At 39.6% G+C, this 18,103-nt stretch overlaps 1 protein-coding gene across 1 annotated transcript in view; it reads left to right on the plus strand.

Moving 5' to 3' along the window:
* Positions 1-18,103, plus strand: part of LOC124719736 (zinc finger protein 664-like) — a 168,575-nt gene that overhangs the window by 30,905 nt on the left and 119,567 nt on the right. Inside the window, exon 2 of the mRNA XM_047244938.1 lies at positions 5,879-5,947. Within this exon, the coding sequence (XP_047100894.1) occupies positions 5,879-5,947 (69 nt within the window). The remainder of the gene's footprint in view (positions 1-5,878; positions 5,948-18,103) is intronic.

Below are 18,103 nucleotides of genomic sequence, written 5' to 3' on the forward strand. Positions count from 1 at the left end.
TTTTTCTCCTGTTTTCTTTTGTATATTTGTTGTATTGGGTATGGATATTTCGATTAGTTGTGTTAATTTTTTCTTTTTATTGGTGAGTATGATGTCAGGTTTGTTATGTGGTGTTGTTTTATCTGTTATAATGGTTCTGTTCCAGTATAATTTGTATTCATCATTCTCCAGTACATTTTGTGGTGCATACTTGTATGTGGGAACGTGTTGTTTTATAAGTTTATGTTGTAAGGCAAGCTGTTGATGTATTATTTTTGCTACATTGTCAAGTCTTCTGGGGTATTCTGTATTTGCTAGTATTGTACATCCGCTTGTGATGTGATCTACTGTTTCTATTTGTTGTTTGCAAAGTCTGCATTTATCTGTTGTGGTATTGGGATCTTTAATAATATGCTTGCTGTAATATCTGGTGTTTATTGTTTGATCCTGTATTGCAATCATGAATCCTTCTGTCTCACTGTATATATTGCCTCTTCTTAGCCATGTGTTGGATGCGTCTTGATCGATGTGTGGCTGTGTTAGATGATACGGGTGCTTGCCATGTAGTGCCTTCCCCTTCCAATTTACTTTCTTCGTACCTGTTGATGTTATGTGATCTAAAGGGTTGTAGAAGTGGTTATGAAATTGCAATGGTGTAGCCGATGTATTTATATGAGTGATTGCTTTGTGTATTTTGCTAGTTTCTGCTCGTTCTAGAAAGAATTTTCTTAAATTGTCTACCTGTCCATAATGTAGGTTTTTTATGTCGATGAATCCCCTTCCTCCTTCCTTTCTGCTTAATGTGAATCTTTCTGTTGCTGAATGTATGTGATGTATTCTATATTTGTTTATTTATTTATTATTATTATTATTATTATTGGGTGGGAAATACGATAATGCTAGAAGAATTTGACAGACCACCGAAAGACCCAAGTCGCAACAAGGTCCTGGGAATAGAAGACATTCTTTCAGAACTACTAATAGCCTTGGAAGAGCCAGCCATGACAAAACTATTCCACCTAGTATGCAAGATGTATGAAACAGGCGAAATACCCTCAGACTTCAAGAAGTATGTAGTAATCCCAGTTCCAAAGAAAGCAGTTGCTGACAGGTGTGAAGATTCCCAGTCAGTCAGTTTAATAAATCATGTTTGCAAAATACTAACAAGAATTCTTTACAGAAGAATGGAAAAACTGGTAGAAACAGACCACAGGGAAGATCAGTTTGGATTCTGGAGAAATGTGGGAACACACGAGGCAATACTGACCCTACGGCTTATCGCAGAAGAGAGATTAAGGGAAGGCAAACCTACATTTATAGCATCTGTGGACTTAAAAAAGCTTTTGACCATGTTGACTGGATAGTCTTTGAAATTCTGAAGGTAGCAGGGGCAAAATACGAGGAGTGAAATGCTATTTACTACTTGTACAGAAACTAGATGGCAGTTACAAGAGTCAAAGGGCATGAAAGGGAAGCAGCAGTACAGAAGAGAATGACACAGAGTTGTAGCCTATCCCCAATGTTATACAATATGTATAAGGTGTGTTCAAAAAGTACGGTGACATATTTTTATGAAAAAATATTTATTTATTCATCAATATTGATGTTGTTCCCTTCAGAGTATTCCCCCTCAGATACAATACACTTCTGTCAACGCTTCTTCCAATCCTCGAAGCACTTTTTTGTACAACCTTGAGTACTTGCAGTGATGCAGTTTTTATTTCCTCAGTCGTCGAAAACCTTCATCCTTTCATTGGTCTCTTCGGTTTTGGGAACAGGGCAATGTCATAGTGGGCCAAATCTGGTAAATATGGTTGCTGAAGCATGATTATCGTGTTGTTTTTGGCCAAAAAATGTCTCACAAGCAGTGATGAATGAGCAGGTGCATAGTCATGATAGAAAAGCCATGAATTGTTTTTCCACAATTCCAGACGTTTTTTGTGTATGCTTCTCGCAAATGGCACATAACATCAAAGTAATACTCCATATTGACCGTACAACTTTGTGGCAAAAATTCATGATGCACTACGTCACGGCAATTGGTGGGGGGGGGGGGGGGGGTGTAAGTGAACAAAACTTTGAATTTTTTTTCCCCTTGGCTCTCTGGGATGCTTTCATTGGGACGATTGGGCTTTGGTTTCAACATCATAACCATAAACCCATGTTTCGGCACCAGTTATGACCTTTTTGAGCAAATTAGGATCATCATTGGTGCCATTCAAGAGCTCCTGGGCGATGCTCATCTGATGGTTCTTGTGATCAAATTGAGAAGTTTTGGAACAAACTTCACTGACACACATCTAATGCCCAAAAGTCTGAAAAAATTGCATGACATGAACCGACTGATATGCCAACATCCTCAGCAACTTCTGTTATGGTAATTCGATGATTTTCAAAACAGTTTTCTTCACAGCTTCGACGTTGTCATCTTTTGTTGATGTGCTGTGGCATTCAGAGTGAGGTTCGTCATTGGCATCTTCTTGGCCATCTTGGAAGAGCTTGTACCACTTGTAAAAATTGTTTTTACTTAGAGCAGACTCACCATATGCCACTGTCAACATTTCAAGTGTCTTAGAGTGCTTGATTCCATTTTTCACACAAAATTTTATGCAAATTCTTTGCTCCATTTTTTATAACTGTTGAAAATTGTCGAGCACACTAAAACACACTGAAAGTCTTTTCTGAAAGTATTTGTATGAAGTGTAGTCAGGTATTAACAATAACAGTTTAGGCAAGATGAGAATAGAAACTCTTGAAATCTGATCTTACAGAAGAATGCTGAAGATTAGGTGGGTAGATCACATAACTTATGAGGAGGTACTGAACAGAACTGATGAGAAAAGAAATTTTGGCACAGTCTGACTAGAGAAGGGATGGGTTGGTGGGACATATTATGAGACACCAATTTAATACTGGGAGGGGGGGGGGAGGGGGAATGTGGGGGGTAAAAATCATAGAGGGTGACCAAAATGTGAATACAGTAAGCAGATTCAGAAGGATGTAGGTTGCAGTAGTTACTCGGAGGTGAGGAGACTTGCACAAGATTGAGTAGCATGGGAAGCTGCATCAAACCATTCTTTTTTACTGAATACCACAACAATATTCCATTAGTTTTTTTGATGTTCACCGTATAACCTTTTTATTTAGGACTGTGTCCACTGTGTAACTGCCCTTCCAAATTGTTTGCTGTAGATTGAATATCAACCCTGCCGCGCTCCCTTCTCAATCACTGCTTCCCTTTCATGTCTGACAGATGGCAGTGTCTGGCTTCTGTACAAGTTGTAAATAGCCTTTTGCTTTCAAATGCATATTCCAGTCAGCATTGTAAAAAGCTTTCGCGAAGTTTACAATAGCGGTAAACATAGGCTTGCCTTTCTTTAACCTATGTCCTAAGGCAGGTCGTAGGTCAGTATTGCCTCATACATTCCTGCATCCCTCGGGAACTGAAACTTGTCATCCCTAAAGAACTCTCACACACATGACCACAGTCTCTGGGTGCTGAGGCCAGAGGTGCATTTGTGTGTGTGTGTGTGTGTGTGTGTGTGTGTGTGTGTGTGTGTCTGTGTCTGATGAAGGACTTTTTGGTCGTAAGGTTACTTGCTGACAGCCTTTTTGTTGTGCCTATCTGTAACTCAGCATCTCCTCTATAGGGTGAATAGCACTATCCTTTTCATAATATTGTTATAATATTATCCTCACATTTGTCCTCTTATAAGGACCTTCCACTTTTCAGCTTTCCCTTCTTTGCTTTGCACTGGCTTGCTATTTGAATTCTCGATATTTATACAGGAGCTTCTCTTTTCTCCAAAGGACTTTTTAATTTTCCTGTAGTCAACATCTTTCATTGCTCTAGTCATGCATGCTTCAGCAGCCTTGCATTTGCCCTCTAGCCATTCCTGTTCAATTTCATTGATGGAAATCCACAAAAGTGACCACCAGCCCATCCACATGTGGACGGTAATATCTTATTCTTGCAGTGTTTGTACAGCTTATTGGCTGGTAATATACGAGGATCGCTCCAAAAGAAATGCACACTATTTTTGTAAAAATACAGTTTTCATTTTGCATGTGTAAGTTTTACAGTGTGTGGATACAACCTTCCCGCTTGTTTTCGAATTTAGTTCAACCTGTTCCCCTGAGTGGCGCCGTCACAGCACATCTTCAAGATGGCTGCTAGACTTGACGTTCGTCAGAAGCAACGTGCTGTCATAGAATTTCTGTGCTGTGAAAACGAGACAGTGGGAAACATCCACAAGAGGTTGAAAAAGGTGTACGGAGATGCTGCTGTCGATCGCAGTTCAGTTAGTTGGTGGGCAAGCAGGTTACGTTACGAAAGTGGGCACGGCAACATTGAGGATTGTCCTCGCAGCAGCAGGCCTTGTACTGCACACACTCCAGACAATGTGCAGAGAGTTAATGAATTGGTGACCGCTGACAGATGCATCACTGTGAACGAATTGTCACGCTACGTTGGGATAGGGGAAGGAAGTGTTTGCAGAATACTGAAAGTGTTGGCGTTAAAAAAGGTTTGTTCCAGGTGAGTTCCCAGGATGTTGACAATGGCTCACAAAGAAACAAGAACAACAGTATGCAGCAAAATTTTGGAACAGTACGAGAATGGTGGAGATGAATGTCTTGGAAGAGTTGTGACAGATGATGAAACATGGCTCCATCATTTTTCACCAGAGTTGAAGAGGCAATCCATGGAGTGACATCATGCAAATTTACCCAAGAAAAAAAAAATTCAAAACCACACCTTCTGCTGGAAAAGTTATGGCTACGGTGTTTTTTGATTCGTGCCAAGTGGAACCACCATAAATTCTGATGCATATGTGATGACACTGAAGAAACATCAAGCTCGACTGAGTCATGTTCGACCACATCGGCAAAAGCAGGATGTTTTGCTGTTGCACGACAATGGGCGGCCACATGTCAGTCAAAAAATCGTGGAAGCGATCACAAAACTCGGATGGACAACACTGAAACACTCACCTTACAGTCCTGACCTGGCTCCATGTGACAATAATCTCTTTGGGAAATTGAAAGACTCTCTTTGTGGAACAAGGTTTGAAGATGATGACTCCATAGTGCACACTGCCAAACAGTGGCTCCAACAGGTTGGTCCAGAATTTTACCGTGCGGGTATACAAGTGCTGATTCCAAGATGGTGTAAGGCAGTTGAGAGGATTGGAAATTATGTGGAGAAATGAAAATATTGTTCCTAAAGGATGCATCTACACACTGTAAAACTTTCAAACATGTAGAATAAAAGAGGGGTTTAAAAAAAATAGTGTGCATTTCTTGAATAAAAGATGGATTAAAAAAAAATAGTGTGCATTTCTTTTGGAGTGACCCTCGTAGATACAAATGCAGCTCAAATGCCAGGAGTGGGACTGAGTGGGGCCGATTGTTTGCCCGTTCCAAGCTATGAGGTGAGGAAATAGAAAAATTTGTTTTTCGGTTCATTCTGGTAATTGAGAAGATGGTTTGGTGCTATATGTGTACTGATAAAGATCACAATTTCTTCAAGGAGGTCGAGTCTTATGCTGTTTGAAGAGGGTAAGGTGTGTGGCAAAGCTGGATTTGTTCAGGTTGTTAAAATGGATGTATTCATCTGCTCTTTCAATGTGGTTGTGAAGCTTCTACCATTTTGTCCATTATAGAAACTTGGACATGAGCTGCAAATGAATTTTTATGCACCTGACATTTGGTATTGTTGCATATTAGTTTGGGTATTGTTGTAGTTTTATTTTGTTTTTGTTCTTGTAGAAACTTGTTATTACGTCATGTGTTTATAGCATGATTGTATCCATTACTGGACATAACTGATTTTATAATTTTTGTTTCTTTATACATTTCACTTGTATTAATTGAATTTTTATTTTTATTTTTTTTATAGGTGTTCAGTCAAGGAAATGGATCTCATTGCCAAATACCAAGTGACATCTTCATTAAGCAGGAGTACATTGTGAGTTGTGATGGAAAATAGTTTCTTGTTTTTCTTGCTTTCAATATTGTGTCTTGGGTCTGTGTGTGAATTTGAGGTGCACACTTCAAATGCCGCTTTTCAAGATTAAGATCTTTTTACATTTCAGTTAAATTTCAGATAATGGACAACAACAGCATTGTAAAATTAATACTCTTATGTTCAGAGAAAACAGAACACCTTGAACGACTAGCGATAGGATATTCATATAGACAGGACATGTGCATTAGTATGTTCTGCAGAAATGATTAGCATTTGAATCGTGTTGGCCTGCAGGATTGAGGTCAACATTGATATCGTGGCGCAACACCACCTACTGGTAAAATGTGCCTGCGGCTCTCGTTGTCGCTATAAACCGAGGGTAACGGATCAGTTTGACTCGACCAGACGTGCAGGATAACTCGCAGACATATGCGCGAACCGCACTGTCAAATGAATAAGTTTGAAAGAGGGCACATTATTGGCATGAGAGAATGTGATGCATTCATCCAGAAAATTGTTTGATATGTGGAACGAAGTGTTTTAGCGTGCGATGGGTGCGTGCAGAATGGTTCTTGGAAGGCCATAGAACGCAACGAAATGGGTCAGGTTGCACCACCCAGACCGTCCCCTAGAGATGATCAACACCTCATCTGAATGGAATTTCAGGACAGATCTGTGTCCTCCTCGGCTCTGGCCCAAAAGTGGAACAATGTGACACATCGTACATTGTCACAGGTGACAGCCGTTCACTGTTTATTACGGCACGGGTTATGTGTGTGTTGTCCACTTCTCCCCCTACCTTTGACGAATATGCAGAAACGTGCTAGGCGGCAATGATGTACGGAAGGATGTCAATGGGGACAGGAATGGCACCAGATAATGTTTTCGGATGATACAGGTTCTGTTTGTTTGAAAGTGACGGATACATTTTGGTTTGCCACAGACAGGGGAAGCGGCATCACAGTGACCGCATTCACACAAGACATACAGCGCCAGCTCGAGGCCTTATGGTGTGGGGTGCTGTTGGGTACAACCACAAATCACTGTTGGTGCATGTCCAGGACACTGTGACCAGTCTGACCTATGTGACCCGTAGCCATACCCATTCTGCACAACAGCCCAGACACCATTTCTCAGCAAGACAATGCATGACCACATGTTTCTGCATGAACAAGTGCCTTCTTGGTGTCTCAAGGTGTCAGCCTTTTGTCCTGACCCACCAGATCCCTAGACTTCTCGCCAATCGAAAATGTTTGGGATATGGTGGAATGATGGGTGCAACGCTGTGACCCAATGCCGACCACCACAGATGAACTTTAGAACCGGGTGAATGCAGCACGGATGCCACAGAATGCCATTCCTGCCTTATACACGTCAGTGGCATCTAGTCTTTTTAGGTGCTCTGTTTTTTTCTGATCATGAGTGTACTTTTCATATTGAATACCGTATTTACTCGAATCTAAGCCGCACTTTTTTCCTGGTTTTTGTAATCCAAAAAATCGCCTACGGCTTAGAATCGAGTGCAGAGTAAGAGGAAGTTCTGAAAAAATGTTGGTAGGTGCTGCCACAGCTAACTTCTGCCGTCGAATATATGTAGCGCTACACAGGCATGCTTTACAGGGACAAAGATAAATATTGGCGCGAAAACTTCTGCGTCAGTAAATAAATTAAAAGAAAAGGTAGAAGAATGTAAACATTATGCTATGTATTTTTTCGTGTTTGCTGCTCTCTCATTTAAATCCTGTCTGCCTAATAAACTACGAAACTAGAGTGAGACAAAAGCAAACGCGGGAGAATATACAAATCATGTCATATTTATATTCGTATTATTCTTATGCTGAATAGTGATACAGTCAGAAATGAATCACCGCAACTGACTAGATTTTTAAATCTAAGATGACTGTAATTTCTGCGCAGAATGTAATGTACTAAAGAGGTGCCAGCAAAGATTTTCAAACGGAGAAAAATTTTTGCTAAACTCGTTCAGAACATTTTCTATCATACGCAGTCTATTATTTGGTTATTGTTGACAATTATCAAAGAAAACAGCAGTATAAGTAACAACAAATAGCAGTCTCTTTCCATTGTTTCACTTATGAGACAATTCCTCTCTTTTTTTTTTTTTTTTTTTTTTTTTTTTTTTTTTTTTTTATTATAAGCGGCGGTAGTGCGCACAAAAGCAAGCCATGCCGCAAGGTCATAAACACTCATTATCAGAATGCGACAAACAGTGCATGACACATTACAATAATGCATTTTCAGCTTAGAGTGACGTAAACACCTATAACAAAGAGAACGGTACTTATCAGATCAAAGCAAAATAAGCAATTGATTCAAACCAGATGAAGCACGTGAAAAAAGAAGGGTACCCGTACAAATACGGACGGAGCGCCTGACACATAGCAATGGCTACCTGGTAAAGCTTAAGTGTTAAGCTTACAACTCGAACCAAACTACTGTAGCTGTATCTTCATCCATTTGACCTAAATTGTCTCTCATGTTACAATGGACCAACTTTGTTTCGATTTGGAGGTGCGGTCTAAAACTTTTCTCTCCCCTTGAATTTCGAGTCTCAAATTTCAGGTGCGGCTTAGATTCGGGAAATTTTTTTTTTCCTTGATTTCGAGTCTCATTTTTCAGGTGTGGCTTAGATTAGAGTGCGGCTTAGATTCGAGTAAATATGGTAAGCATGCAGGTGCACACAGAAAAATAATCGTGAACCATAGGTTGCTTGTTCATGTTATTAATGTATTCTTAGCAACATCGTCCACTGAGAAATAAAACTGCTGCAGCTGTAAAATCCGTTTATTGTTAGGCACTACCGTATTTACTGGAATCTAAGCCGCACTCGAACCTAAGCCGCACCTGAAAAATGAGACTCGAAATCAAGGAAAAACATTTTTCCCGAATCTAAGCCGCACCTGAAATTTGAGACTCAAAATTCAAGGGGAGAGAAAAGTTTTAGGCCGCACCTCCAAATCGAAACAAAGTTGGTTCATTGTAATATGAGACACAATTTAGGTCGAATGAATGACAATACAGCTACAGTAGTTTGGTTCGAGTTGTAAGCTTAGCAGTTAAGCTTTACCAGGTAGCCATTGCTATGTGTCCGTCCATATTTATACGGGTACCCCTCCTTTTTCACGTGCTTCATCTGGTTTGAATCGATTGCTTATTTTTCTTTGATCTGATAAGTGCCATTCTCTTTGTTACAGGTGTTTACGTCTCTATAAGCTGAAAATGCATTACTGTACTGTGTCATGTATTGTTTGTCGCATTCTGATAATGAGTGTTTACGACCTGTTGCCGTTCGTGGCATGACTTGCTTTTGTGCACGCTACTGCCGCTTACAATTTAAAAAACAAAAAGAGAGAGAGGAATCGTCTCATTAGCGAAACAATGGCATGAGACTGCTATTTGTTGTTACTTACACTGCTGGTTCATTTGATAATAATCAACAAGAACCAAATAATAGACTGCGTACGATAGATGATGTTCTGAACGAGAGTTTAGCGATAATTTTTCTCCTTTTGAAAATCTTTGCAGACGCCTCTGTAGTACATTACATTCTGCACAGAAATTAGAGTCATCTTAGATTTAAAAATCTAGTCAATTGCCGTGCTTCATTTCTAACTGTATCACTATTACGCATAAGAATAATACGAATATAAACATGACATATGTATATTCTTCCGCGTTTGCTGTTGTCTCACTCTAGTTTCGTAGGTTTATTAGGCAGGCAGAATTTAAATGAGATAGCAGCAAACACGCAAGAATACATGGCAAAATGTTTATATTCGTATTATTCTTATGGTGAAGAGAATACTGCATGTGATTCACAATTCATAAAAGTCCTTATTAGCAACCATCTCTTCTCACAGGTAGGAAAAAATTCAGACCGTAGAGTTGGCCATATTGACAAACATCCCAAACAGTCTTACCAGTCGGATTTTCGTAGTACATTGAGACGCTGCAACACTCAAAGATGAGCAATACAGAATTTGTATTTATTTCGATGGATAATGTATGAAAATGCAATGGTCGAAACTCGGGGCGGAGGAAAAAAAGCTCGTCTTCCACCTTTTTTTTTAAATTTATTTACCGCAGAGGTTTCAGCGCCAGTATTTATCTTTGTGCCTGCAAAGCATGCCTGTGTAGCGCTACACATATTCGACGGCAGAAGTTAGTTGTGGCGACACCTACCAACATTTTTCAGAACTACCGCTTACTTTGCACTCGATTCTAAGCCGCAGGTGGTTTTTTGCATTACAAAAACCGGAAAAATGTGCGGCTTAGATTCGAGTAAATAAGGTAATGGTTTAACAGCACTCACAGCTGCATTTTCAATCTGTGTACAAGTGGCGAAATCAGTCATGTATAAGAATACATTACCCCAAACCTAAGATGTGGATGTAATGAGAAATGTACTCACTGGAGTCAAGTCATGACCTACATAACATGTTACAGGGAGACCCACCATTCAAAGTCAGTCCTGTGCGATAGATTATCTGCAAAAGATGAATGTTTTAACGGTAATAAGATACAGTGGAGAATTCTCTCATAAAACGTATAGATAAGGATAAAAACCAAAGAACAGGAATTTTGCTTAATGTCTCTGTGGATAACGGGAAATGTAAGAGGCAATCACTGAATTTCAGTGTGTAGAGGTGAAAAATCACCGTCACATGATATCTAGGTGGCGGTCCACTGCCATAATAATAGTATGTCAAGAAAAATGGACTGCAGTGCAAGCGTTCCCATTAAAACCTAAATCTTTATCTCAGGCTTACTGTATTTAGCCGAGTATAAGATGATTCCGATTATAAGACAATCCCCCTTTTTACAAGAGGTTTCTTAAGAAAAATTTATTTTTAACATGTTCTGACTTATAAAAATTATATACTGTTTTACTGACTTAAAGTATCTGCCTAAAATGTTAACATTATGCCTATACCAAATTTATGCCATTTTTTGGTTGTCCGCATTTTGATAAAACCGGGAGAAATAAAATAAACAGAAAGAAATGGTTTACATTAATTTGTGGACCATTTCCTTTTCTACATTTTTCCTTTACTAACCATGTCGTCTTTTGTGTTAAGCTTTTGTAATCATCATCATCATCATCATCATGATGCTATTGGAACATCTGAGAAATTTGTATCTTCATTGTCACAAATATTTGGCTGTTTATTCCAAACATATCATCTGCTCACTGCTCTCTCATTGGCTGTGTAGAACTATCAGTTGACACACCCTCTGTCATTCTTGTCGTAGGTCACAGTGAGTGTCAACAGCATTGCAACACGAAGCACCTAAGTGCACCCGTGGCCCCCAACTAGACTTTGATCATCTCCAGCAGAAATGACCGCTATTGTTGAGTATTTGTCAGATTTTAATGTCACTTCAATTCTGACTATGAATGAATGGGTTCAGACAAACTACGGTTTAAATGTGGTAGATGTTCCTAAAAGTCAAAGTACGCGGTATAGATTCCCACAGTTGGTAATATGACGTAATTTGCTACCCGTTCGCTGCTTCCCTCCCCACACTCATCTAGTTCTCAGCCAAGCTGATATCACTGTTACCCCTCCAACCCTTCCATGTTACTGTGCTTCAGCAGCCGTGAAACATGGACCACAATATCTTCTCCAGTGCAAGTCATATGTAACAAGTCATACATAACAACAGCAACTAATACGTAAATAAAAGATCACAGTCACAAGCACAATTCTGTCCGATTCTCGAACTTTTGCTCGCCCTCAATCTACTGACCTCGGTTTGTACTATCTCCATGACGATTCTCGCTGCTGTAATTTATTCTTATAACAATTACAGTCAGTTTAATTTGAGTGACTTTGCTTGTTAGACATTTCATTCTTGATTAACTTGTTTCATCTGAATGCCACCATGTTCTAAAGCCGATTAAAAGCTGGCAACATTTTTACCTGGTATTCTAATATGTGAACAGCCGCCGGTCAGTGTGGCCGTGCGGTTAAAGGCGCTTCAGTCTGGAACTGCGTGACCGCTACGGTCGCAGGTTCGAATCCTGCCTCGGGCATGGATGTGTGTGATGTCCTTAGGTTAGTTAGGTTTAAGTAGTTCTAAGTTCTAGGGGACTGATGACCTCAGAAGAAGTTAAGTCCCATAGTGCTCAGAGCCATTTGAACCATTTTTTTATGTGAACAGCCACAGAGTTTCTTATTTGCAACCAACTTAGTAAATCTTTACAGTCTCAAGGTAATTATTAATCAGGGTTCAGAACCAAGTAATGTTTTTTGAAGAACAATTCCCCTTTTGAATGTTACTTTTACTTAAAAAGCAAGTTGGTGTTTGTACCAGGTATCAATACAGGTGTGTGAACTTTTATTCCTAACCTTTCAGATACTACAAGAGTTTGTAAGATGATAGAATTTTATGCTGTTTCGCCCTGTGTTTCAGAACATTGTCAAATTTTAAGCAGAACAGTAGATCATTGTTATGACTAGTTCATAGTTTCTCGCGTAGTATATAGTTTCTTGACTACCTGTCGTTCTTTACAATTCTTAGAGATGGTCTTTGTAGAAATTTGATTTTTTTTAAACACTGCGGTATTTTAAACACATCGAAAATTAAAACAAAGCGAAATTTGGAGTATATTTTTATTTTATGAGTTACGAAAATAACAGCAAATAGTTAGGTCTCTACTCACACACAGATTTTGATCAGTGGGATTATATAACTGATTGGCAATATAACTAGGTGGAAAAATCCAACTCGACTTACGATAAATTGTGTGCGAAGTCAGCTTTCAGTTAACAACTCGTCTTTGCAATGCAGAGCGAATATTTCAGTCCATAAGTCTACGAATGGAGAAACGTTGCCACATTTTACTTCTAAAATTACAAGTAAAAACTAAATACTTGTTCTCATGTGCCACTGAATCGTACCTTAGTCAATTTCTACCTGCAAACACATCACACAGACCTTCCTGGAATACTCCAAACAAATCGAAACACCACACTGTTGACATGGATATCTTGTTTTCCTCTTCAGACGAGGAGGGAAAAAGGCACACCTTTTTCGATTTTAGAATTCTTCTTTCGGTGTCTGAGGCTCATCTTGTAAGTGAAGTATTCTTCTGATGGTGTCACTCAATTCTCATGGCAAGCGTCCAATAGAAATTTTACTCTTCATATGAGGTTCAACTAGGTCTCTTGCTAGAGTCTTCATGAAGCTCAATCTCGACATTACCTCTGCCTTTGGATAAGCTTGATGTACCACATAACAGTTTACACCGCAAGCAACATCCAGTAATGTGAAGAAAATGGCCAAAGGCCATCTTCTTGTCTGGCGACTTGACGAATAAGCTGCACACCTCTGGTCGAGACAGTCCACACCACCTTTTTTTGTGTTATAAAGCAGGATGATCTCAGGTGTTCCTGATTCAGGATCATTGTTTACTGAATGGTGCATAAGGAGAGATCAGTATTGCAGCTTTGGACTTCTTAAGCATGAAGGAAACCAGAGTCATGTCTTCTGTAAAACCGTAAACAGATGTCTTCACACCATGTTTCTTATTAGGTAAGAAGTTCTGTGGGATCGCCTTTTTGTTCTTTTTCGGCGTACCAACGTATGCGATACCTTTTTTTGAAAGTTCATTGACTAGTTCTACTGATCAGTACCAGTTGTCACATGTAACATTTCTCCTTGTGTTTTCAATGGGTTTCACCAATCGAAGAACAGCCTGTGTAGGGACACTATGACCTTTCTCATGGCTGGGAAGGGTGTGACCGTCGCTGCCTTTTCCAGAATAAATATATGTATTGTACAAGTAATTTGTACGAGCGTCAGTCAAACACTGAACTTTCAGGCCATACTTTGCCGGTTTGTTTGGCATGTACATTCTAAACCCACACCTTCCACGAAAAGGAACAAACATTTCATAGACACACATCATTGCACCTACAGAGTAGCAAAGTTGACTGTTTTCGATGAAACGCAAAAAGATTTGTGAAATCGCTGCTGATTTGTCTATTTTCTTTATTTCCACCCAATCACCTGGATTGTCAAATTGTAATGCAGACAATAAAAACAGAAATCTTTCTTTGCTAACAGCGCATCTCAAAATATCTCTGCCTGTTCCATCAGTTGCAAACAAGCTGTAAACAGACTCATTCCCAGACTTGAAAATGGCTGAATACACTAATAGACCAATTAGAGCCTTCAATTCAGTGACATCAACATCTTGTAGATAGGATACGTGATCGTTAGCATACTGTGCTCTAAGCTTAGATATTTTCAGATTTGTCCATCAAATAATTTCGTCTAGAATGTCTGGTGTAAAGAACAGTTTCCATACCTCCAAAACAACAGGGTTTTCGCCAAGACTTTTCGCCATCTGTCGCAGTCCAGGAAGCTGCAAGACGATGTTGTGTTGCCTTGTTCTTACGTTAGCTGGTGGCTGATTTTTTCTCCATCAAAAACATCTTTTCTTACTTGCAGTTTCGTGCTCTGAATTAGTGTCGTGATCACTAAACATCTGTGATCACTAAACATATCAGAATCTGGGTCATTATCGCTGTCATCAAAGTCTTCATCCGAAGATTCAACGGGGAGATCTTGAACACCCACATCTGCCTCACATAATACACGTTGCATAGAAGGCCCAGCTTTCCCCACTATGGAGAAACATTAGCATGCAACAAAAACGCGGCGCGCAAACACTATGGTAAGTCTGTGAGACCTCCCAAGGCTAATAATTACGAAACAAAGAGCAGCAACAATGCTGGCACGTGTCGCTTGACAGCCAATAGGAAGGTACACAGAAGAGTCCATTTGGCTTTGCAGGGGTGTGAGAAATATCTCGACACAAAAATTAGTAGCGGTCTGAGAGACGGTCTATAGTAGTTAAGGGTTAAGATGAAGAACTCGTCAAGCCATATTCGGAGCACATTTTCATCTGGAAAGGAAGTTCGTTGAAGTTTGTTAGATAAAGAGCACAAAAGGTGAAAATATGAGGGTGCGAGATCAGGGGAGTAAGGTGTGTGCAGAATGACTTCCCAACCTGACTCCTGTATAGCGTTTATTGTCAGTCTAGCAGAATGCGGGCAGTTGTTATCGTGGAGTAGCATCACTTCAGGCAGTCTTGCTGGTCGTTGTCCTTGGACTGCATCTGCAAGAGGTCTCATTTGTTGACAGTAAATGTAAGCAGTGGTGGTTACACTCCGGGGAAGCATTTCATAGTACACCTCACCGTCAGTTTCCACCTGATGCTTAACATTATCTTTTGTGGATGCATGCATGTCTCTTTAAGGGAGTTGCTGCTTTGTTTGGGCTCATCCATTCTTTTCTTTTCCTCGGTTAAGCATAAAGGCACAATTTGTCACCACCAGTAATGATACAGTATAGGAACGGTTGTTGTTCATGTTGTTCACGAGCCAATAGATGACGATCAAGCGGAAATACACATATGGTCATCCATGGGGTTTTGGCTTATAACATGAAGTACCTATACACCCGAGTTTTTGAACCATCCCCATTGCATGCAAATGCCACACAATGATGGAATTATCACAGTTCATCACATTTGCCGGCTCTCGAGTACACTGACCAAATTTTTCAGTTAACACATACTTAAAACAAATAAAATGGTGTACATCTTCATATTTCTGCAGCGCAATGATTGTTCCATAAAATTTTGGGCCTGCAGCCACATAAGTTTCTCTTCTTCTTCTTCTTCTTCTTCTTCCTTCTTCGTCTTCTAATATTTTGGCTGTATATCGTCAAGCCATCTTCAGAGTAAGCTGAGGTAGCAGACTGAAGTCTCAGCTCACTCTGAAGATGGCTCGACCGTGTACAGCCGAAATATTAGAAGAAGAAAAAGTGAAATTTATGCGGCTCCATACCTGAAATTTTATGGAACAAATAAAATGGTGTAATAAGGTAATATGAAAACAGAGTCTCTTATTTGTGGTTAATAAACTAGCTCCTAAAAATATAGGTGTGATGCCCTTTTGCCTGTGGTAGTTAAGTCCTTTTTGTATTAAAATTTTCCACAAATTGTAAGTTCTAGGGCAAAATTAGCTTGCAGTGTCAGAAGTTGGTTAAAAAAAACCTTTCCCATGATCCTTAATTCATCCCTGTATCCCCTACACACACACTTAGTAGAATAAAAGGTTCTGCATACTACCTGTACATAAGCAATAATAAAGACATGTGGTGTGCTCTTTAGATTTCATTATTAATAGTGTTACACCTCAACACTAACCTGTGTCAACATCAAAGTTTTTTGGTGATGGTATCATTATGTAAATTATTTGAGGTGTTTAGACTGCATTAAATCAGAGTTAAAACTTGGGTTTTTGTAGATTAGCACCATCTTTTTTGTCTCCTGATGAAGAAGTTGGTGTTAATCTTCACAAAGAAATTTGCGTCTAATGCAATCAGCCACAATTAGGAATTTAAACTTTGCCTAGCTTTGACTGTTCAGCTGAAGCAATTATCTCCAGCTAATTTAAGTAGTGACAGTGCCATTTAGCATAACAGATATTAGCTGGGGCAAATCAGTTTTGCAGTGGTCGTCCACGGTAAGACCTTTACAGAGCGATAGGAAGAAGTTTGTCAGGATGGCGTAGTTGCTCTCCCAACCAGGCTTTGTGGGTTTGATAGGCTGTTGGTGGTACAGGAATCCCTTGGAGACGGAAGTGGCCCTAGCAAGATAGACGGATTTCAGGAAAATACAGTGTAGTGGCTAATAAAAAAGAAAAAGAGAAGAAACGAAAAGGTTGAAAATGTGGGAAGAAATGGTGAATAAAAAGGGGTTTTTAAAATCGTTAATGACCGTGAAAAAGGGAAAGAATGAAATGCAAATCGGACTTTGAATTACAGAAAAGCTATCAGACTTCGTGATTCGAAAAAGTTATTGTTGGGGTGGTCCTTGTGGCGTTTCTGAGCAAAAGTCAAACCAATTTCCACTAAAAAAAATTATTTGAAAGAGAACAGAGAATAACAAAATGTAATTAACAGCGGGAAATGGCGTAGATAAGAGTACATTAATTACCAAGTTAATATGTCTTCTCTCGTGTGGCGTTCAGCTCTTGTTCTCCAACGATCTCCTACTTCATTTCTGCATGAAAAAGTCGTAGCTGCTCCAAAATCTTGCAGTAAATTTCATCATCCAGGAATTACTAATGTCAACGAATGTATACCATCTTGATATTGAATGCAATGTATTTTATGGCTGCTTCCATCCTCCAAATTTCATACAAGCTTCCACAATACTATATGTCTGCACATCAATAAGTTTTTTTGTCTGAATCGTACCAAGACTAGCGAATAAGTTTTTACGTCTGAATCATACCAAGATTAGCGAGACAGTAGTGGGTAGAAAACAAATAGAGTTACAATTTTTTGTACCTTCATTTTCTTATAAATGTTTTCTCTGCCGTCGAGCGCTCATACAGCTGTGGCCGTATAACATATATCTGGGTGAACGAGTGTAGCACGGCAAAATTCAAAGTCCCGCTACAACAGGGTGTACGTAAAGTCCTGGAACACATTCAATTATTTATTGCACAAGAACAAAACATTGTACAGATGTCATACATAATGCATTTTAAAAAGAAACTTTGAAAGTTTTATTTTTTACAAACATTAGATTTGCAAACCATGAGCGAGCTGGCAGACGTCAATACGGTAATCGAATTCTTGCCATATCCATCCCAGCATGGCATCATCGATTGTCGTAGTCGCTTCCGGTATTCTCTCCAGGAGCTCTGCTGTATCACGTGGTAGAGACGGTACATACACCAGATCTTTAATGTGTCTCTACAGAAAAAAAGTCACACGAAGTGAGATCTGGTGATCGGGGAGGCCATTTCATGAAACAGCTGTTCCCTTCCATAGCACGGCTCGCTCTGCACCTGAGCTCGCCATGTTTGCAACTAGCGCTGGCTATCGGCAAATTACCAAACTACGCTGTGACAGTATACATGATACAAAACTTTCAGGGTTTCTCTTCAAAATGACATATGTATGATATCTGATAGACGAATGGAAAAACTGGTAGAAGCCGACCTTGGGGAAGATCAGTTTGGATTCCATAGAAATATTGGAACACGTGAGGCAATACTGACTCTACGACTTATCTTAGAAGAAAGATTAAGGAAAGGCAAACCT

The sequence above is a fragment of the Schistocerca piceifrons genome, chromosome 11 (assembly GCF_021461385.2).
Source record: "Schistocerca piceifrons isolate TAMUIC-IGC-003096 chromosome 11, iqSchPice1.1, whole genome shotgun sequence".
NCBI lineage: Eukaryota > Metazoa > Arthropoda > Insecta > Orthoptera > Acrididae > Schistocerca > Schistocerca piceifrons.